Here is a 22,938-nt window from a genome sequence, read left to right on the forward strand (position 1 = left end):
CACTGTGCTGAGGACATTTCAAAAGTATTGAAGAAATTAATCTCTTTAACATTGTTTTGTTAACCATTACAAAAAGTCATATAAAAATAAATTAGCATTGCTCTGGATTATAAACTGTATGTCTAAGTCACTAGAACTTAATATTGAGGGTAAAGCTGCTTGGAATATTGGACTTCTATGGCAAGGGTTTGGTAGCAAGGGAGTGCAGGGGCAGCCTCTGTGAGCAGAGACCAGAAGCTGCACTGTGTTAGGTAAGAGTCAGTTTCAGAAAAGCTCCAAAGGGACCCACACTGGCCAGAGCCAAGCCAGTAAGTGATGTTGTTTGTGCCTCTGAGAGAGCAGATTTAAGAAAGGGGGAATCAAAAAAATAAAAAATAAATAAAAAAAAAACGCTGCTACACAGTGGCTGGGAGAGAGAGAGGAGTGAGAAGCAGCCCTGCAGACCCCAGGTCAGTGTAGCAGGAGGGCAGGAGGTGCTACAGGCACGCAGCAGCAGTTCCCCTGCGGCCTGTGCAGGGAGAGGCCCCTGGCAGAGCAGGCCGTCCCCCTGCAGCCCATGGGTCCCACATGGAGCAGATCTCCACGCTGCAGCCCGTGGAGGAGCCCCCGCTGGAGCAGGTGGACGTGGCCTGGAGGAGGCTGCGGCCCATGGAGAGCCCCCGCAGGAGCAGGCCCCGGGCCGGAGCTGCAGCCCATGGAGAGGAGCCCACGCAGGAGCAGTACTTTTTATAAAAGACATAAAGCAATACAAGTGTAAAAGGATGTTTACTGACCATTCAAGTCATGATACAGGTGGAATGACCAACAGGAACACGGAAGAAAAAAGAAACTAATGGCATACAAAGAAAAAACTTCAGAAAGAAAAACTAAACAATATGATAGAGCTAGTTAAGTCTAACTAACCCAGAAAAAGCTCCAGCAAAAGTTAGAAAAGATGGTATCAGCAATATAAAGAAATGGACATGTTTCCTACTCTACAACAACTGCAGATTTGCAGTTTAGGAACTTTAGGAATACATTCCTTATGAACATGTAGCTTAATGGAGCTTAGGTTAGGCTGACCAGCAGCATCTGACCAGTAGCCTTAGGATGTCTCCTCCTTTCTCACTACTTTCCATTACTGAAAGACAAGGATGGAGTAATCTCAACTCCCACAAAATTACACCAGCAATAAGACTGTCACATGAGGATGACTTTGTATTTAAGCATGTAAGGACAAATGTAATGTGTGGGAAGCAATCTCAAAGAATCACAACTATATTTAAGAAGGTAATTTTTATTTCATTTTCAAGTGAAGTTTCTCTAGATTTCCACTGCTGGTGACTAACACAGGATTTTCTTTCTGCTTAGAGATGATTATATGATGAATGAAAGACCAGCATATGAATATGAAAATCAGATCCAGAGGATTCAACCAAGAAATAGTTTCTCAGATGCACATCACAAAGCCCACACAACTGATTCATATACTGCAGACACTGACATTCCCCAAACAGAAAGTTGAAGTTACCTGGATTCTAGTGATCTGGATCTTATGTGCCTATGTAGTCCTCTAACCAATTCATTAAAGAATTCTGTATAAAACTATAGTTACATAACATCTGAGAAGAAACTGAATTACACTTGACACTTTCTTAGTGACTACCAAACAATCTCCTTTTATTCCTGCGCTACCTCACTGATTGACAGACATGGCTTTCCCCCGATGAGGGAGGGAGGGAAGAAGAGAGAGAGGAAGAGAGGGAGGAAGGAAGGGAAGGAGGAAGGAAGGAAGGATATGCACATATAACGTAAATACAAATAAATAAAACCTGAAAAGGCAACACCTTATACAAGAAAGTAGTCTTGCCTTTATGAAACATTAAATGATGCAGATTCTACATAACAGGTAAGAAATAAGCTCTCCACACAGTGGCCAAGACCTCAGAGGAATATCTCTCACTATTATCAGTCCTTTACTGAGGGTTGCTGAAATGGGCAGAGGATGAATAATATGGTTATCCAGAATTCCAGACTTCATGAGTTCTCATAACTTACAACCTTAGTGTATTCCTGGTCAATCTACAGCTTGTCCATCTGGATTAACTTAGAATACAGGACATTCAGAAAGAGTCACTGATTTAAATGGTATCAAATCCAAAGACACTGACCTCATAAGAGTGACTTCCTGCTTGTTAAGTAAATTTATACCTATAGTATTCTGTTAGCAACTGTACTACATATCTGTACAAAAGAAAGAAATATTCGCAAGCTAGATAAAAATTTTTGAGATGTACGCTCTTAGCTGTCAATGAGCTTTGTATGAGAACCATATATTTGTAGCTTGACAACAGTTTCAATCAACATGAAGAACATCACCTGTGAGATTCCTTCCTATAGCTAGGATATCAAGACACTAAAGAACTGCAGGTCCAGCACACTTGGAATTCATAGTTTCTCTTAGAGTAAAAGGTCACCACTACTCCTGCAGCAACAGTTGCAGTTCATGATTTCCACCAATCAGAAAAGAAAACTCTATGGAATCCCATTCAACCCCTAACAATGCACAAATTATCTATGGTCCCCCAGATATAATTAACTTCTAGTTCTGAAATATTCTGCTAAAGATTAGGACAAGCAATTTCACTTCAACTAACTACAGCAGTCAGAACGTAGCATTCAGGAACATTCAAAGCTCCACATTAAAGTCTGCCCTGAAAGCATTTGTTATATACCAAAATCAAAAAGACACGATCACACTACTACCCTAGCTATTGCTGTTCTCTACCTGTACAATGTTGAAAAATGTCCTTATTGGCCATCTCTATTCCTACTTCAGTGACTTCTGGCAATCAATTTTCAGAAAGAACAGTTACTCAGCCATAAATCAGAACCTAGTCATTATCTCTGTCACCTACCTGAACCAGATACATAAGCCTGACGTGTCTTTAATTACCAATAGAGAGACAGTGGTCTAAGAATTCTTGTTTGCCAGTATTGATTGAAAGATAGTAATGAAAATACTCTAATTCCCTCAAAGACTGGAGTTCCCGCCTAAAATGGAATTTGGAAGAGAATTCATATATACATGGCAGAGAAACTGACTTCACACAGAATGGCCTGAGAATCAGCAATACAATGTCCAAAACACTTAGTCCAGAGCTACATTTCTGCTTATTTGACAAATAATTTTGATTGCTGCACAGCTTACTAGGACAAGCAACTTTAGGTGGAATTTCTAGCAGCTTATTTTTCTTCTTAATAATGGATTTCATTAAAAAAGAGGACGAATTATCTAAAAATACCCTGCATATCCTGAGTATGCTATGAATTGACAGATATATAAGAAGTTCCACAATTCTTTACCCAACTCGAGATGAAGAGTGTGGCACATGTTTGCATATGAATGCCTGCAGCACAAGATGGAATCATAAAACAATTGAGCTTAGAAGGGACCTCTGGAGACCATCTGGTCCAACCCCCTTGCTCAAGCAGGACACCTGAAGCAGGCTGTCCAGGATCATGTCAGAGAGCCTTTGAAGATCTCCAGGGAGGGAGACTCCACAACAATTCTATGCAACCTGTGCCAGTGCTTGGTCATCTTCCCAGCAAAAAAAGTGTTTCCTCATGTTCAGAGGGAACCTCCCATGTTTCTTTGTGCTCACTGCCTCTTGTCCCATCACTGGGCACATCTGGAGCAGGTCTGGCTCTGTTGTTTTTGCACCCACCCTGCACACATTAATGGGCCCCACCCCCCCTCTAAGCCTTCCCTTCTCTCCAAGCTGAACAGTCCCAGCTCTCAGTCTTTCTTCACAGGAGAGATGCTTCAGTCTCTTCACCATCTCAGTGGCACTCTGCTGTACTCTCTTTAGTAGGTCCAACTCCCTCTTGTAGTGGGGAGTCCAGAATGGGACACAGTACTCTTTGTGACACTGTATAAGCACTGAATAGAGGGGAAGGATCACCTCTCTTGACCTGCCAGCAAAACTCCTCCCAACGTAGTCTAGGATACCAGTAGCATTCTTTGTGAAAAGGGCTCATTGCTGGCTTGTGTTCAACTTGATGTTCACCTGGACACCCAAGGCCTTTTCTGCAAAGCCACTTTTTCTAGCTGGTCAGCCCACATATACCAGTGCATCAGATTATTCCTCCTCAAGTGCATGACTCTGCACTTCCCCCTACTGAACTTCATGAGATTCCCATCAGCCCATTTCTTCAGCCTGTGTTGTTTTCTCTCTGGATGGCAACTCCAGTGCATCAGCCACTCCTCCCAGTTTTGAATCATCCGCAAAGTTGCTGAGGGTATATTCTGCCCTATCAACCAGATCATTAATGAAGATTTTGAACAGGACTTGACCCAGTGCGGATCTCTGGTACACACCACTAGTTAATGGCCTGCGACTAGACTTTGTACTGCTGATCATCACCCTCTGTACCCAACCATTCAGCCAGTTTTCAATTCACCTCATTGTCTTCTCATCCAGCCCATACTTAATCAGTTTCTCTATGATGATCTTACAAAGGACAGTGTCAAAAGCCTTATTAAAGTCAAGGTAGAAAATATTCACTGCACTTCTCTCATCTACCAAGCCTGTCATTGCATCATATATTGTAAGGTTGGTCAAGTATGACTTCCCTTTTATGAATCCACGCTGACTATTTCTGATGACTTTCTTGCCCTTCATGTACCCAGAAATAGTTTCCATAATTAGTTATTACAGCATCTTCCCAAGCACAAATTTTAATGTATTGATATGAAATCTCCCTTTTTGTTCTTTAGTATATTTTTTTAAATGCAATAGTAATAATGCCTTAGCAAAAATAACAGCCATGTGCCCCAAAAATGTCTAAGCATGGCTGGAGACCTATTTGTAGATTCCATAAGGGATGGGCCAGCCATTAGGAAAGTAAGCAAGAAAAAATATATGCCACATCACACAGTGGAAATAACTCATTAAGCTGGAATACAAACTTTGTACTCAGAGAGGAATGTCGGCTGTTTCAGGCACGTACCTTGTCTTGTAAAATCTGACATCAAGTCACTACAACAAAGTTTACTTGCATTTTCAGTTGCAAGCACTTTCATCAAAAAAGTGCTTTCCATGACCAGCTACTTCAACCAGCATTTTAATTCCTTTTTCAGGGTAACTGTAACAATGAAAATCATCAAATATATGTAGCAACAAATGCAAATGACTAAGAGAGACTGCAACAGCTGTCAAAACTTCCTATATGAACCTGAAGGCAAAGAAGATTGGTCAGACAATTTTGAGCAATAGTAAAGAAATGCTACTAAGCTTTTCCTGTCATAACTGCAAAAAGCAAAAAAATAACGAAAAAGTACTCCAAGTAATTTAGGTATTTACATCTGTTAAAAAAAAAAAAAAGACAAGAAATGCAAAAACACGACCACACATTTAAGTTTGGGTGGTCTGTATGTGCAATAGGATACACACAATACTTTTCCATACGCTTGCTAGCTACAGCTGTGAAAGGCTTTTAGCTGCCCTCCAATTCTTGTGCTTCAGCAAGAAGCTTAATAGACTGCTACTGCTGGTAGATTTATTTCAAAGTGATTATCTTTGCTTTAATACTTCAAAGTTCATGCAGATAATCTACAGCAAGAAAGAACTGCATGAAATACAATATATATATATAGTACCTGGAATGAACGATTGCTTTTTAATGAAAATGGCTACTGCACATTGTTTACAGTTCATTATTGAGCAAAGACATTAGTAAAGTTTATCTTCCCTTCTTTACAACAGTAGCTAAAGGGTTTTCTTAAGGCATCTCTATCAATCCCATTAATTTCCCAGTTTCCTCCACTGATCCTTGTGAATGACCTAAAAAAAATACTTTTGAGTTCACAATGAAGACTTTATATAGGAATACTATGTTCTTAATTTTAAAAATTTCTTCTTGGTTCTTTGTTATTGACAGATAGTTGGAACTGTGTGCTTTATATACTTTATGATAATAGCAAAAGCTAGAAAACTAATGGTAATGACATAGGTGCTTTTATAAAATCCTTTAGCTATAGTCCTGTTGCCAACTCTCCCAAAATTCTCTTATACCTTTTATACTATATAAAATAATTTGGACATTTCATCCATCTTCAGTGGTACATTTCAGTTTGACAGACGGATTCCTCAGTTTCTTCATGTTCCTTCTTGTAGTCTTATTCTGCCCTCGGTAAAACAATACTGAAATAAACCTTAGATGTCAGAATCTACTTTCTGTGCAAATGGAGAAAAGCTCTGCTTATAAGAAGAATGAAAAGTATTTCCTTCTGTGTGCGCCTTATCCTTTCTAAATACATTTAAGAACTTATTACTCACAAAAATAGCATATCATTCATGTATTCAAGTACATGAATTTAAAAAACAAAAGAAAGATGCCAAGGATAAATTATTTCAGTTATATTTTTACATTCTACTTCCGCATAATTTTTTCTTCCTTACAGAACATATAGAAAATACAATTCAAACAACAGCACAACAATAATCTCTAATAGCTAAAACACTCCAATGGGACGAGATTTTCATTTGTTTATTATCTACCTGTTCAGTAACTAGTATGAAGTTAACATACACAATAGTACCAGCAGAATTCAACATGATACAATGAAAATCCCTACGACTGTGATCATTTTAGCTGAACATCTATATTTTTTTCTCCTATATCAACTTTCAGTAGTATTTTATACACCTGCTTGCCTCAGTCTAATGCTAAAGTAGCTTTATTTCTATATTACCTTAATGTAATACACAATAGTTTCAAACATCTCATTCACTGAACACTACAGAGCAAACAGTCTCTCTGACTCACAGTAATAATAATAACAATTAAAACAAATAAAAAACTAGCTCTACGATATCATCAAAGTAGTTCTGGCCAACCTCAACAACCAGCACACACCTAGACAAAATCCATGTGCTATTTAAGACTTGAACGTTATTCTGAAGTCCAAGACTACAGCTGGGCCCAAGCAATGAGCTTAGGATTTTCTGGATAGCACACAGCAGCACAGTACTTCCTGTATCATGTCAAGAGTTGCTACCCTTTTGATACCAACTGGTTCTATGAACAGGGCCTGAGACTGAGACAGGCAAAGCAAAAGTTTAAAAAAAAAAAAATCCCTCTCATTCAGGGATAGAACAGTACAGTATAGTACAGTAAAGCACAGTAGCAGGAACACTCCTAGTGTGCTAGTGACTGGCCACCAGCCAGACATATCCTCATTCACTACAGCCCTTTCAGCTCTACCATTGAGCCAGTTAATCACCCATCATAGCACCAACCTGTTCAACTCACAGTTCAACAATTTGCCCAGAAGCATACTGTGAGGGACATTATCAAAGCCTTTACTAAAATCCAAAGGTTACATCCACCACCTTCCCTTTATCCACTACATAGGTGAACTTTTAGTAGTAGATCAGGTTACGAAGGCAGGGCTTTCCCTTGATGAACCTATGTTGACTATGCCTGATAAAAGCTTTGTTCTTCAAGTGACTTTTGATGTCCCCCAGGATAATCTTTTCCATAACTTTTACAGGCAGTGAGGTTGGACTAACAGGTCTGTTATTATTATTACTGTAACATGCAACTTCAAACCCTAACAGGGTAAGGAATAAGCAGAGTTTCCCAATACATCAAAAATGCGTAATGTGGTTCCCTAGTGAGGGAACAGAAACCACAGACAGCAGCTCATAGTGGAGGCTTATTTTAATAGTCAATGTACAAACCAACTACGTTAATCTCAATAAAGCATTTGGCCAAGCAGCACCCTTCTTTTTATATAGTAACTTTTTGTGGAGGAAAATTAAAGACCCATTTCCAGGGCACAGTCTCTTTTTCTCACAGACCAGTGTTTGGAATTACTACCAGAATGAAAACTAAACTACAGCTGAAGCTATGTTAACTTATGTCAAGACTGGGAAGCACTGACAGAGATCAAAGCAATGGATTGACAATGCAAAGTCACCTCCTTCCTGAATCCTCAGATCTATGACGGAGGACAATCAGCTTCTCTGTTTTTCTGGTCCTGTTTCTCGATTTTTATTTTTATTTTTTAAATTTAGGAAGTTATTATGGAAAAAAATGTATTAACTATTGTGGAAACAATGCTGTCATATAAATAGCTAATAAACATCTTTGTAGAGAAGTTTAATGTTGCATTCATTGGCTTTATAATGGTACAGAGTTTAGTATTGTGTTTTTTAATTAAAAACAATCCAATGTGATTTGACAAAGCCCATAATTTCAGCTCTGCAAGGACAACACTATCTATTTAGGAAACAGACAATACTTAGTCAAAGGGTATCTTAAATTAATTCAATGTCAAGAGAAGCAGTAAATCAAAGCTACTACCGGAAAACAATCAAAAGTTCAGCAATGCATTCAGAATGCTAGCAGTCTTGGACTGTATTAACTATGTTCTGCACTTAAATGAACAGGCAACCACGTAACATAGCAAGCGAAATACTGTGCCAGTATCTCCCTTTCACAGTTTCAGCAACACAGGGAGACCATGATGCCTGAAGTTGGTTGCTATACACAGCACTGCAAGCTACAAATTTGTCCTTTTTCAAATATGATTTGCATCTGCTATATTTCATTCAGTTTCCCAGTGAATGTTTTTTTTCATGTTATAGCCTGCATCTGTTCTTCCCTGAGATATAAGCTCATAGCCCTTTTCACTGGACTTCCATGCTACAGCATTCTATCTTTGCTGCCCAAATTTACGTCCAGCAGAGACAGATTTGGTCAATGTTACATTAGCAGTTGTTATTTGAAGTAGCAGTCAGGAGATACAAGTGTGTCCAAAACAGAACATGATACAGATGATAGGCAATATGATATTGATATATCTGCAACAACATCACAAAGATGCAAACTTTAAAGTAAAAATGTCTAAGCATATAGTTTCTCACTTAACCCTAGGACAGTCATTCATTTCAGCAGGTTCTACCTCTCTCAAAAACCTTACCAAACCAAACCAAAGTCTGGGTAAGACAATTCACTTACCAGGTTTTGAACTACCCAGCATTCTTTCACAGTACACTTACACCTTCCTAAGGTGACAATTTTATAATCATTTCAAATGATAGTTGCTTCTTAAGTTGATGATTTAAACTTTCCTGAAGTTTTATGCATCTTCATAAACCTAATCAAATTAATTTACACGTCTCTGCCACAAGCAATGGGAATCAGCTTTTGTAAAGTGGGCTTCTACTATCTCTCATTTGGCAATGAACACTGAATTCTGTCCAAAACTCTCAATCACTAGTACAACCTGCAGCAAATACCGTATCCATACATTTTGAAATCAATGCATCTAATTCCCACACTCTTCCTGATGCTCCAAAATAAGCAAATATTCTATCTCGACAAAATATTTACATTTTATTTAGTCTCTTAACGTGATTTGTAATTTTAAAACTGTATTCACTAAAGAAAAAACACTTTTAAAATGGGTGAGCAAATGGATGATGGCTAGGGTTCAAAGGGTTACAATAAATGGGATTACATCGTGTTGGCCACCAGTCACTACTAGGATTTCCCACATCTCCATTTTAAGAACAGTTACCTTCAATGTTTTTATAAATGATCTGGATGCAGGACTCAAACATATACTAGGTCACTTTGTAAATGTAAGCAAATTGAGAAGAGCTGCTCACTCCTGAGAGGGTGGAGAGGCCTTGCAGAGAGATCTTGACAAATCAGAGAGCTGGGCCATCACCAACAATATGAAATTTAACAAAAACAAGTGCCAAATTCTGCACCTGGGACATGGCAATCCTGTGTATATAAATATGTACGGACTGGGGGATGAGAGCCTGGAGAGCAAGCCCAGCAGAAAAGCATCTTGTGGTTCTAGTTGACAGCAAGCTAAGTATGAGCCAGCAGTGTGCCCTGGCAGCCAAAAGGGCTAGCCGTACCCTGGGGTGCATCCGGAACAGCACTGCTAGCTGGTTGAGGGAAGGGATTGTCCTGCTCTGCTCTGTGCTGGTGCAGCCTCACCTCAAGTACTGTGTGCAGTTCAGGGTACCACAATATAAAAAGGACATAAAACTATTAAGAGTGTCCAAAGGAGGGCTAGAAAGATGGTGAAGAGTCTAGAGGAAACGACATTTGAGGAGCAGCTGAGGTCCCTTGGTTTGTTCAGCCCAGAGCAGAGGGGGCTGAGGGGAGGCCTCATGGCGGCCTGCAGCTCCCTCACGAGGGGAGCGGAGGGGCAGGCGCTGAGCTCTGCTCTCTGGGGACAGCGACAGGACCCGAGGGAATGGCATGGAGCTGGGACAGGGGAGGGTCAGGCTGGGTGTGAGGGAAAGGTTCTGCACCCAGAGGGTGGTCGGGCACTGGGACAGGCTCCCCAGGGAAGTGGTCACGGCACCAAGCTGCTGGAGTTCAAGATGCACTTGGACAACATTCAGAGTTGTAGGGTCTGATTTTTGGGTGGTTCTGTGTGGATTCATGAGTTGCACTTCATGATCTTTGTGAGTTTCCTCCAACTGAGGGAATTCTATGATACATCTTAGTAGAGAAAGAAGGATAAATTTGTTCACTAGGGCTGTGTCTGTATGTCTATCTGCTTGTCTGTGTGAAGTGAAATTTCACAGCAAAACAAGCACTGTAGAATGAATTTCAGGTGAGAATTAATTAAGCACACTTTTATTGCATAACATTTAAATGTGCAGTTGCATATGAAATTAGGAAATGTATTTTATTGCATCTTATCTAGAAAAATGTAGATACCTCCCTCCTTTTGAAAAGCCTTGATGAAAATTTATGGAACATTATTCACAGAGTCCAAACTTTTCTAACAGCTGTGTCTTTCACACAACATCAGCTATTTTTAAAAACTCAAACACATCCTTAAAGTGAACTAGATGAAATAAATTCTCCTTTAAATGCAGGTGATGGTCATCAAGATATCCTTTGAATAACAGAACTAAGTGAAGTTAAGAAACTAAAAACTTGCACACAAAATATTTATCACAGCAGAAATGTTTATCAAAGTGAAGAGTAAGTATTCTACATTTTGAGGATAAAATTCCATTTACAGTTTACTATTCAACAGAATATTCTTTTATCATATTTGACTTACATGTTTTGACAAACGCTCAGTAGAGAACAAAGTATCTTTATGCTGGAGAAGTCAGCAGTGAAGTCAGTTTCTTTCAAGTTTCTAGTACCGAACCAGAACTTTTAATATTAACCAAGGTTCCAGAGAAGCCTCAGAAACTCAAATACCTACATAAGACGCTGTATTACAGAATCACAGAATGGTTAAGGTTGGAAGGGACCTCTGGAGGCCATATGGTCCAGCCCCCCTGCTCAAGCAGGGACACCTAGAGCAGGTTGCCCAGGATCACATCCAGGTGGTTTCTGAAGATCTCCAAGAAAACTCCACCACCTCTCTGTGCACCCCAAAAGCCTGGGCCAGTGTTTGGTCACCCACACAGTAAAGCAGTGCTTCCTGATGTTCAGAGGGAACCTCCTGTGTTTGTGACTAATGCCTCTTGTCCCGTCACTGGGCATCACTGAAAAGAGCCTGGCTCCGCACTCTTTGCATCTTCCCTTCAGATATTTGTAGTATTGATGAGACTCCCCCTGAGCCTCCTGTTCTCCAGGCTGAGCAGTCCCAAATATTCACCTTATCAATGATCATTGTTTCCTATTTTTCAGATTTCATCATGAAAAAGTGGGGTGGTAGTAGACTAGAAATCAAGTGAAGCTTACACAATCCTGATTCCACTCTTGGGACCTTTGAGATCATGTTTTGACAGCCTGTATAAAAAAAATCCATAGTATGTAGTTTGGCACAACCTAGGGATTTCCAAGAATACATAATCTTTAATCTTCAAAAAAAAAAAAGACGGTTTTGGAGAGTAGATTATTCTCTGAAGGATGAGCGAGAGCATTCTTTTAGGTAAATTAAAAGTTTAGTGATAACTAAAAGCAGCCATACGGACAGAAAATTTGTAAGGAGGGGAAAAAAAAAAAGTAAATATAGATTTGTATCTGCTTTGAATAAAATAAAAAGCACCTAAGAAGAAATGTCGTTCGTGAAACAACAGTGAGTAACCAACCACAAAGTTCTTTCATTCAGGATAGTCACCTCCAAATTGGATTATGTCAAAAAAATAATCACGGCTGTGAGTTACGTCTAAACAAAGTTATTAAATATTATTACTTGTTGAAGTCATATCACAACTTATGGAACCAAACTCCTTAGATGTCATAAACAAAGTAGTAGAAGATTTGTTAGAACAGAACATGTCCAACAGAAAACAAGTCACTTCAGCAATTAAAACTGCTATTTTATTGAACCACAATCACAGAATATCCTGAGTTGGAAGGGACCCACAAAGATCACTGAATCCAACTGGCTCCACACAAGACCACCCAAAAATCAAACCATGTGTCTGGATTTTCACATTTCATTGAAATAAGCTAAGAAAGAAGACATTTTTAGATCTAAGCCCCATCAGTCCACTTGAAAGGTGTTTTCCCTCCCATTGGACAAAAAAATCAAGCCTGACCACACTTTAACTGGCATATTTGATTTTCTTGAGTACTTTTAATCTCCCTTTTTTTTTTTCCTCTCATTTGTGGGATTACTTACACTTATGTTCTTTGTAGAGCTTTGACAAATAATTGTGTTCCTCATTTATTAGAGGTTGAGGCTAAACTTCATTGAGTAATTATAAAGATACGCCAATCCAAATTCTTTCTTTAGTTTCATTTTTTTTCTGTTAAACTCATTTTGTTTTTTTGTTTTGTTTTGTTTTTTGGCAAACAGTGATTATTGCATTCAGCTTCACAGGTGGCCTTAAACTGTTTTGTAACTGAAATCTCAGCCGATAACATATATACAATAGCAGTATCACAGCCTGGTCCCCAAAGCCAGTTTAAAGAATAACATGGATTTAACAGAAAATATAGGCTGATCTGATCCCTGACAAGAGGATTTTTCCCCAAAAGCACAAAAAACAAGGTTTCTGGGAGTCAGTAAGATTTTATTTCATTTAGTCCTGCCTGTTCTGTTGTACATGGCTCCAAGAGATCTATTAAGGTTTTTCTCTCTTATGTTTTTATTATTATTGTTGTTTTGTTGTTGTTGAGGGTAAAGATAGCATTACATCAGTAATAAAGAGACTCAAGGCAGAATACAGTAATGGACAAATTGTCTTATAATTCCTACTATTTAATAAAAAAATAAAAAATAAAAAACAACCCACACAATTCTGGTATAATTTTAGCAAAGCAACCACTGCTAAAAATAGAGGCTGTTTTGCTTTTTTTTCCCCCTCAACTTAAAGCTCTAAGAACTGTAACTAACAGCTCAGTACCATTTTTTCAGTTTTTTTTCAGTGCTTATTTTTATACCATATTTACTGCAGTCTTAATGCTTCACCCAAATTTAGCAAGTTATAAATTAATCCCATAAAGACAAATGCAGTATGCTTTTAATTTCCAGAAAATTCTCTTCTGTAGCTGTGTTCCAAAATGATGCTGCAGCCTTTCGCAAAACCACTAGCGTAAGGATTTTAAACATAATGAAATTGACAGGAATTGAAGAAAGCCAAGTCATGTCAATTCTAAAAAGCTAAGTTTATCCAGTTGTTCAAGATGTAATTAACCTTTCCTGTATTTTGTCTGCAGAGATAACTTAATGTTCTTCTTTCTGAAAATACTGTTAAAAAGAAGCATTTCCTTACTAGGTCAGACATCTGAACACAAACACAATTATCAAAACATGACCTATTTCTGGAAACCAAAAAGTAGAACACATTTTAAATGAGATTACAACATTAAACTTGGATAGAAAAAGAACAAAGTGGGAAATTGGCAAATATTGTTCCCTAGCTATATAGCATTCTGCAGTTACAAATCATCATTAGAAAACTGTTTTCCCTCTAAACATTTCACAACATTATGGTTGTTGCTGGGCAGGAAAACTATCACATTTTTTTTCAATATACTAATTTATTGTGAGTAATCTAATGCAAATACAACATCCCACTAGTTCTACTAAAATTAGGTTCTGTAATGACAGACCACTTCTTCAGAAAAAGAAAAGAAGAACTGAGAAGCTCTGACTTGCTACAGAATTAATGCTCACTTCTACTCATAAGGGCATCAGACATCATCACACCATATGCACCAATCTAATCTAATCTGATCTCCAGTATATAAAATCCACTTTCTATATTCTCAATCAATTCCTAATGGAAGGAAATATATTTCAAATTGCCCTTTCAGAAAGATATTAGATTAATCCTATAAATACATGTTGGCATAACATGTTCAAAAACAATGTCTAATATGTATACAATGGGAATACATGAAATGGAGAAACTACTTAAATACATGACATAAAAACAGAAGAACATTAGAGGTGGTATCTCTGTACTTTTCTAATCCTGAACAACAAATTGCCATTAGTTTGCTTGTGAAAAAAAAAAAAAAAAAAAAAAAAGGAAGATGGCCAGATACCATGTAACAGTTTAAAAACCTCCCAGTGATTGTTTCATTTAGTGGTTTCATGAAGAAATGGGGGGTGGGAGGAACACAAGAAAGGGAAAGAGAGAGAGAGGGAGAATACAAAAATCCTTCACCCAACCTATGCAAAAAAGTGTTGTTACAACATCTAGCAAATGCTATGTTCAAATTCTTTCCCTTTTCCAATCTGCAGCTTGTCTAACCACTATTGCTACAGCCCCTCACAAACCTTCTTATCTAGGTATTTCAGTAAACAACATTCTGAAATATTAATTCCACTTGCCCACAATTTCATGTGTCTTTCTTGAGCAAAAAAAAAAAAAAAATCTACAGAGATCAATGAATGAAAACACTCCTCGGTACTACTTCTGGTTTCTTAAACTTCAAGAAATTCACTGTTATCATAAGTAACCCACTGTAAACCTTTTAGATAACACTGAAAAATTTCTCACATATGCAGTACTTAAAATACTCTCACAGGAACCTTTAAGTTGATGATGATCAAAATTTTGTCTTAAAGTCTTTTCAACTCTGAAGCAAACAAAAGCATAACCACACTGCTTGTCTTTCCCAGTTAATCAGTGAAAAATGCCAAATACCAGTATTTCTTCAGGTTTTAGGAGTTTTCTCACTTAAAAAAAGAGTAATAATAAATTTTAAAAAATCCTGGTAAAAGGAAAATCTTAATACCAATTGTTCCTATTTAAATGGTAATAGTGGCTCCGAAAGCATTTTCAGTAACTTCAGTCCAAGAAAGGCTGAAAAAAATACTTACATCTAAGGAATCCTCCCAAAAATCTTTAAAGTAACTAGATGGAACAACTTGTTGCCTCTTGCTTTGCATTCCAGTAAAAGGACAAGACCCAGCATGAAATACAGTATCTGCTACAGGAAATTAATGATCTATTCATTTCCAGGTTTTTCAATGAGCCTTGAGGATCTACTTCAGTTCAAAGACAAGATATTAATTCAAGGACACAAATATCTCCATGAAGTACCTAATTAGAGACTTATTCTTCAGTAGTCTGTCATTTACCTACAAAACATACTGGTTTCCATCCATTCTGCCAAACCAAGATCTGACCCAATGCTATTAAGGAAACGCGTACAGACTCGCCCTCTGAGTAATGATGTATTCCTCACAGTTTTGTGCTGTTCTTTGTTGTGTTTTTATTATTAAAAAAAATGGTATTATTAAAAACTGGTACAAATCAATTAAAACTAAAATCCCAAACTATTAACAGGTTTTACTACACCAGAACAAGTACATATTAACAGAAAGAGGCCAAGGAAAACATTGGGTTGATGCTTGATGAAGATAGTCACCTAACAAGTATGGAAGAGGAAAAGGCAGAGGCATTTAATGACTTTTTTCCTCAGTATTTAGTATTAATGATTTTCAGTTGCCTGGTCCTCTGAGATGGAGGACCTATGACGCGGTGGGGGGCAGCGACTTTCCATTTGTGGTCACTGAAATTGCAAGGGAACAGTTGTAGCAGTTGAATGTTCCTAAGTCCACAGGGCCTGATGGTATTCACTCCGGAGCATTGACAGAGTTAGTACATGTTACAGCTGGACCCCGTCAGCGATTTACCAAAGGTCTTGGGAGTATGGCAAGGTCCCTGCTGTCTGGCAGCTAGCCAGTGATATACCCAGCTACAAAAAGGGCATGAGAGAAGGCCCAGGACACCACAGATACGTTAGCTTAGCGTCAGAGCCTGGAAAATTATAGAAAAGATTGTCCTAGGGAATACTGAATGTCAGTTAAAGAACAAAACTATTATCAGGCATAGTCAACAGGGGTTCGTCAAGGAGAAGTCCTGCCCTAGTATTCTACAGTAAGGTTACCTGCTTGGTGGATGAAGGGAAGGCCACAGATATAATCTTTGCAGATTTTAGTAAGGCCTTTCCTACTGTCACTCACAACATCCTTCTGGACAAATTGTCCAGCTGTGAGATAAAGTGGTTCATGCTATACTGGGTGATGAACTGGCTCAATGGTAGAGCTCAAAGTGTTGTGGTGATGGGGGCTACACCGGGCTGGTCACCAGCGATGTTCCCCAGAGGTCAATTCTATAGCCAGTCCTGTTTAATGTTTTTTTTGTAAATGATCTGGATGAAGGACTGGAGTGCATCCTCAGCAGGTTTGCCAATGACACTAAACTGGGAGGTGCTGTTACTCTCTGGAGGGATGAGAAGCCTTGCAGAAGGATCTAGGCAGATGGGAGCATTGAACAATCAGCAACAGCAGAGTTCAAGAAAGGAAAAGGCCAGGTACCGCACCTGGGATGAGTGATGACAGCCACAGGCACAGACTGGGAGGCAAGTGGCTGGAGAGCAGCTCAGCAGAAAGGGACCTGGGGGTGCTGGTAACAGGATGCTCAACATGAGCCAGCAGTGTGCTCTGCCAGCCAAGAACACAAACTGTATTTTGGGGCACATTAACCACAGCACAGCCAAGCAGAAAGTGATCTCCTCCTGTATTTAGCATCTGTGAGGCCACACCTTAAATGCTGCATGCAGTTCTGGGCTCCACAATATAAAAAGGAAGTTAAGGTTCTTAAAAGTGTCCAGAGGAGAGCAACAAAGCTGGTAAAAGGGCTGGAAGGCATGTCCTGTGAGGATAAGTTGAGGACATGGGGTTATGCAGTCTGCAGAAGAGTAGGTGAAGAGGCAATCTCTTGGCTCTCTGCAACTCCCTGAGTAGGGCAAGGGCAGAGGGAGCTGCTGGCCTCTGCTCCCTGGAAACCCATGGCAAGATGTGCAGGAATGGCACAAAGCTGCACCAAGTCAGCTTCAGACTGGACATCAGACTTGCTAATGTGATGCCCATCTATAAAAAGGGTCAAAAGGAGGACCTGGAGAACTACACGCCTGTCAGCTTGACCTTGGAGCCAGGAAAGGTGATGGAGCAGGTCATCTTGAATGCAATCACACAATGTATGTGGGACCACCGGGGGATCAGGCCCAGACAGCATGGGTTCATGAAGGGCAAGTCCTGCCTGACCACCCTCATCTCCTTCTATGACCAGATGACCTGCCTGGTGGATGAGGGAAAGCCTGTTAACACAGCTTACCTAGACTTCAGCAAAGCCTTTGACACTGTCTCCCATAATATTCTCCTGGAGAAGCTGGCAGCCCGTGGCTTGGACAGGTACACTCTTTGCTGGGTTAAAAACTGGCTGGATGGCCAGGCCCAGGGAGTGATGGTAAATGGAGTGAAATCCAGCTGGTGACCAGTCACCAGTGGTGTTCCCCAGGGGCTGGTGTTGGGGGCCATCCTCTTTACTATCTTTATTGATCATTTGGATGAGGGAATTGAATGCTCCCTCAGTAAGTTTGCAGATGACACCAAGCTGGGGGGAAGTGTCAATCTGCCAGAGGGTAGGAAGGCCCTGCAGAGGGACCTGGACGGGTTGGATTGATGAGCAGAAGCCAGTGGGATGAGGTTCAATATGGCTAAGTGCCGGGTCCTGCACTTTGGCCACAACAACCCCATGCAAAGCTACAGGCCTGGGGCAGAGTGGCTGGAAAGCTGTGCAGAGGAAAAGGATCTGGGGGTGCTGATCGACGCTCACCTGAACCTGAGCCGGCAGTGTGCCCAGGTGACCAATGGCATCCTGGCTTGTATCAGGAATAGTGCAGCCAGCAGGACAAAGGAGGTGATCGTCCCCCTGTACTCTGCTCTGGTGAGGCTTCACCTCGAGTACTGTGTTCAGCTTTGGGCCCCTCACTACAAGAAGGACATCGAGGCCCTGAAACTGTCCAGGGGGGCTACAAAGCTGGTGAAGGGCCTGGAACACAAGTCCTGTGAGGAGCAGCTGAGGGAACTGGGGTAGTTTAATCTGGAGAAGAGGATGCTCAGGGGAGACCTTATTGCTCTCTACAGCTACCTGAAAGGAAGGTGTAGGGAGCTGGGGGTCGGGCTCTTCTCACAGGTAACTAGTGATAGGACTAGAGGGAATGGCCTCAAGTTGCGCCAGGGGAGGTCCAGGTTGGAAATGAGGAGACATTTCTTCTCAGAAAGAGCAGTCAGGCACTGGGACGGGTTGCCCAGGAAAGTGGCGGAGTCATTGTCCCTGGGGGTGTTTAAGGAAAGGTTGGATGTGGTGCTTAGGGACATGGTTTAGTGGATGACATTGGTAGTAGGGTGATGGTTGGACCAGATGATCTAGGAGGTCTTTTCCAACCCTAATGATTCTATGACTCTATGATTAGGAAAAAATTCTGTACCATGGGGTGGTCAAACACTGGTGGTCAAACACTGGAACAGGCTTCAAGAGAATGAGTGCAGTATCTCTCAAAAAATGTAAAGCCTTATTTTATAATAAATCTATTATTCCAGTGTTTCAATGTAGATCCTAACATGTCCCTTTAAGGAAATCTATATAGCTGCTTGGTGATATTAAACAAAATTTTAGAAGACCTTATAATTAGAAGCATGCCTCCTATCTGTAGCTGATGTTTAACATGCTTCTAAAATGTATTAAAGACTTTATTAATGAAACCAAACAGAAGTATGCAATAATGAAAATCAATTCCAAAGCACTTGGGTGTCACAAAACAATACGTCCTTTATAAAAACAACAGGGCAAGTCACCTCTATTTCAGTTGAGATTTAGCCTTTTTCTATCATTCTAAAAAATAAACTTCAAATCATTCAGTCACATTTTAAAAGATGTAAGGCACCCCATGATTTATATATCTCATCAATAAAAATATTTGTGTATATCTTATTACCTGTCAGGAACTAACCAAGCATGTTTATGTCATTCCTTTGATCTAACCTTATCAGTTTATAGTTAAAAAACATCATTCAAGGGAGAGTTTACATACCCATTTCATTAATAGTTGCTCTTGCTTTTGAGACAAAAGAACCAACTTCACTTGAGTGCATTTTTGCTCTTTCTTTAAGGTCAGCACCTGTAAATGACATTTCACATATATGTTAGCAAACTGTATACAGTACTGTAAATTTGTTTTCAGAAGTGAAATATAGCTGTGTGCCAGAAAAAAAAAAAAAAAAAGTCTGCTTTGAGACAAGGACAGTTCAAATTGTTCACATTCATCTTCCACAGATTTCAAGGAAAACACAGAATCTTTATCACAAAAAAAAGTAATTCAAATTACCCAGCAGATTTTCATCAAGTATATTCTTCCCAGTGGCATTTCTTCTCAAATTAATGAACAATAAAATCTAGGTAGGTTAATATTTCTTCTGACACATACTTTATTTTCTCCGCTGTGTCACAAAGTCTGATAATTATGTGGTTTTCATATCATGGTCTTGTTGTTATTCTTCTGCTGGTAGATCATGAAGTACCTAGGGTGCATGTTTTTACAGTAACAGACAATATTTATCTAAACGAAAACTTCAACAGTGGGCCAAGTACAATTTTTCAACTAATTTTACTGAAACGTATTTTTGAATGCTGCATATGGCACTTTTTGTCTTTAAAAAAAAAAATCTTAAAAAGTTTTAATCTATTTCTTCATGACATTATGAAGATAATTCTGTTTAAACAGCACTCTATAACTAGAGGTGATTAGAATTCACTGATCAGAGAAATTGACATTTTTTCCAAGAACGAGTAAGGAAAGTGAGAAACAACAACAACCAAATGCAGAGTAAAACAGGAAGTCCATCCTTCTTACAAAGGAAGAATAACATTAAAAAGACAAAATTTTCATAAACATTTTCCTAAGAAATGCAACATTCCCAGTTGAATTTAGTGTGTATATTTTTCCATTTTGTAAAAATGAATCTATTAACTTAGTTTCCTGGCATATGAAAGACTAAACAATGAAGGGAAAAAAAAAATCTGAAGGGAAAAAAAAAATTTCTCTACCTTGAGAACCAAAATACTATCCACTCAGGAAAATGCACTGGACTCCAATCCAGTTAAAATAGTAACTCCGATTTAAAACTAAACAGTCATATGTTCCCCTTTCTGCACTTAATTCCTGCTCAATGCAGTTCACTCTCTTCATCAAACATTCAGAGAGCAGTAGTCAAAATTAACAACTCTAGCCTACCCCCCCCCCTTTTTTTTTAATATCAAAATTTATATCTCAATCCTACTTTTTTGACTAATACCCAAATGTCATATTACAGTAACATGCCCAATAAAGAAGCTCTAAATCTCCCTTAGCTAAGCTTCTCATTTCAACTTTGTTCTCCTTCTATGCATGTCAATATAAACACAATGAAGCACACACTTGCATGTTTCCCACTAAAAAACATTCAGTTCACCTACACCTTTAGACACTTTTCCAAAAGCTTTCAAGGAACCTTCTATGATGTACCACAACTGACAACAGCGCGACAGGCCAGCTGAGCAGTCTGCATGTACTTGGAAATAATGCAGCAAAATTGCTGCAACTCTGTAGCAATTGCTACCTCATTAATTCATAATTAATGCCTACAGAAATCTTGCCAGGAACCTCGAAAGCAAATAAAATTTGCATTCATAAATCTGGACAGACTTTTAAACCATGTAAAGCCACAAACAAATACATTTATATAGAGAGTTCTATAACTGAAAATAGCATTTACAAAACTCAATGCCTGCTTTAAAAGCTATTGATAAAGCAGGTGCACAAATGAAAAAATATCCCTACTCTCATATCAATTAATGTTTGGGATTAGCTTCTACAACTTTGTCTAAAAGCATATAATTGCCTATATAACAATAACAATAGATTGCATGCTCTAGTAACAAAAGAATTGTATACCTGTACAATCTGATACAAAACTTCCATGCACTGAAATCGTGCTTACTTGGCATGCTGTAAAAAAGCAAATTTCAAAAGAGAAGCAGTGGACCTAAAAATGTCTCTAGTATTACTGTTAGGAAAATCTACTGTCAAGGTAAGACTAAGGCAATTCTTAGGTTTTATGTTATTCAAACTCATTAAGAAAGTGGATTCGACCTACCTTCCCCTCTCCTCCCCTAAAAATAAATAAATAAATAAAAATTAAAAAAAAATAAAAACCTTCTAAAACAAAAATAGAGGTCACAGATTTGGGCCTTCATTTGTAATATACACACTATTTAAATGTATTTACAGAACTCTATTTCAACAAGAACTTTCATACAAATGCATTAAAATGTAGATGGTAATTTAAAATTAACGAAAAAGTGTAAAAAGAATTTCCATTACAACAGTTGATCTTACTGTATTAACCAACTTCTTTAACCTTACATTTCCTTTTTTAAGTATTTCTCCCTCGTAACTGTCAAGGAAATGGAAAAAGTTCTTTTCCTAACCCGTTTCTATTTTAGCACTCCAAAGTATAGTAACCGAAGATCTTTCAGAGAGAAGACTTTTAGGCAAAAACCATTTGCTTCACTCCAATAGTTCACAGGAAATGGAACTGCCACTGACCTAATACTTTTGTTCCTGTTATAAGATTAAACTGCTGATCAAAGAATCTTTGAAGAATTCCTTGATCCACACAGCAAAGAACTATTCACATGCTTCTTCGAAATCCGTTTTCAAGTCAGAAGTAGGTAAGGTTAAGTTTCTGAAGACAGTCATGAAGAAGAGTGCAGGTTCAACCAGAGGCTTCTGCTCTCTCAGCAGCTGAAATCAAAGATCCCTCCTGTCATCCCAAGCTAAGTACTTTAAAGTATCTGCAAATAATATTTGCTAAAGTCCTGACAGCAACAAAGTAGCTAAAATTTTCAAACTACAAAAAAACTTAAAGAATGAACCTCTGCGCCATTCCCATGGACCACAGCTGAAATCTGCAGATATGCTGCGCTATCCGCTTCCCCACATCGACTCCCAACAGACTTCAGAGGGTTGTACTGCGGGTCTCTATGTCACACTAATGCAGGGTTTTCTAAGCCTTTCTGCCCAAAGATGCAAGAAAGGGGTATCTTGAGTTACCAGTGACCTAAGGCAAACTAAATGTTACAGATTTGAGTGTGCACTGTAATTATGTCCCCACATCCATCCGGTTCATGCTAAAATGCGAATCATTGCTTAGTCCATATTGCTCTTTCTGGTATTTTGATGCTTACTCCCACCAATTGAATTTTATCCACTCAAATATAGCTAAAGCTAGTCAAAACTGTGATTCCTGGGTCATGCTCACCATTTCCCGCCCCTCCGCTCCCACCCAGTGCTTCACAAACTCCCTTTTAAGGACTATACACTTCCATTTTCAAATTACTAGGAGCTGTTAGTACACGCCAAAAGAGAATTCTAACAGTTCTCCTAAAGCTACATTAGGATTAGAGCAAGGAAGAAGTTCTACTTGAACCACCTTAATTCACAAAAACATCACGTCCGAATTTATGAGACAAGCTGATAGGAGACAACTTTCCTGAAGACTTCTCGTAAACAGTCCTGTTTGCAAAATAGCAGTCCAAACAGCATTCCTTTGGAGATCTGCTAAGCAGTAAGTACATAAGCAACTGGTATACACAGATCAAC

General features: G+C 39.0%; 1 protein-coding gene across 4 annotated transcripts in view; it reads right to left on the reverse strand.

Moving 5' to 3' along the window:
* Positions 1–22,938, reverse strand: part of AUH (AU RNA binding methylglutaconyl-CoA hydratase) — a 112,874-nt gene that overhangs the window by 60,170 nt on the left and 29,766 nt on the right. For all 4 annotated transcript variants that reach the window (XM_040540633.1, XM_040540635.1, XM_040540634.1 and 1 more), the window contains one exon: positions 19,330–19,416. In XM_040540633.1, coding sequence (XP_040396567.1) covers positions 19,330–19,416 — 87 coding nt within the window. The remainder of the gene's footprint in view (positions 1–19,329; positions 19,417–22,938) is intronic.

Source organism: Cygnus olor, chromosome Z, assembly GCF_009769625.2.
Source record: "Cygnus olor isolate bCygOlo1 chromosome Z, bCygOlo1.pri.v2, whole genome shotgun sequence".
Lineage (NCBI taxonomy): Eukaryota > Metazoa > Chordata > Aves > Anseriformes > Anatidae > Cygnus > Cygnus olor.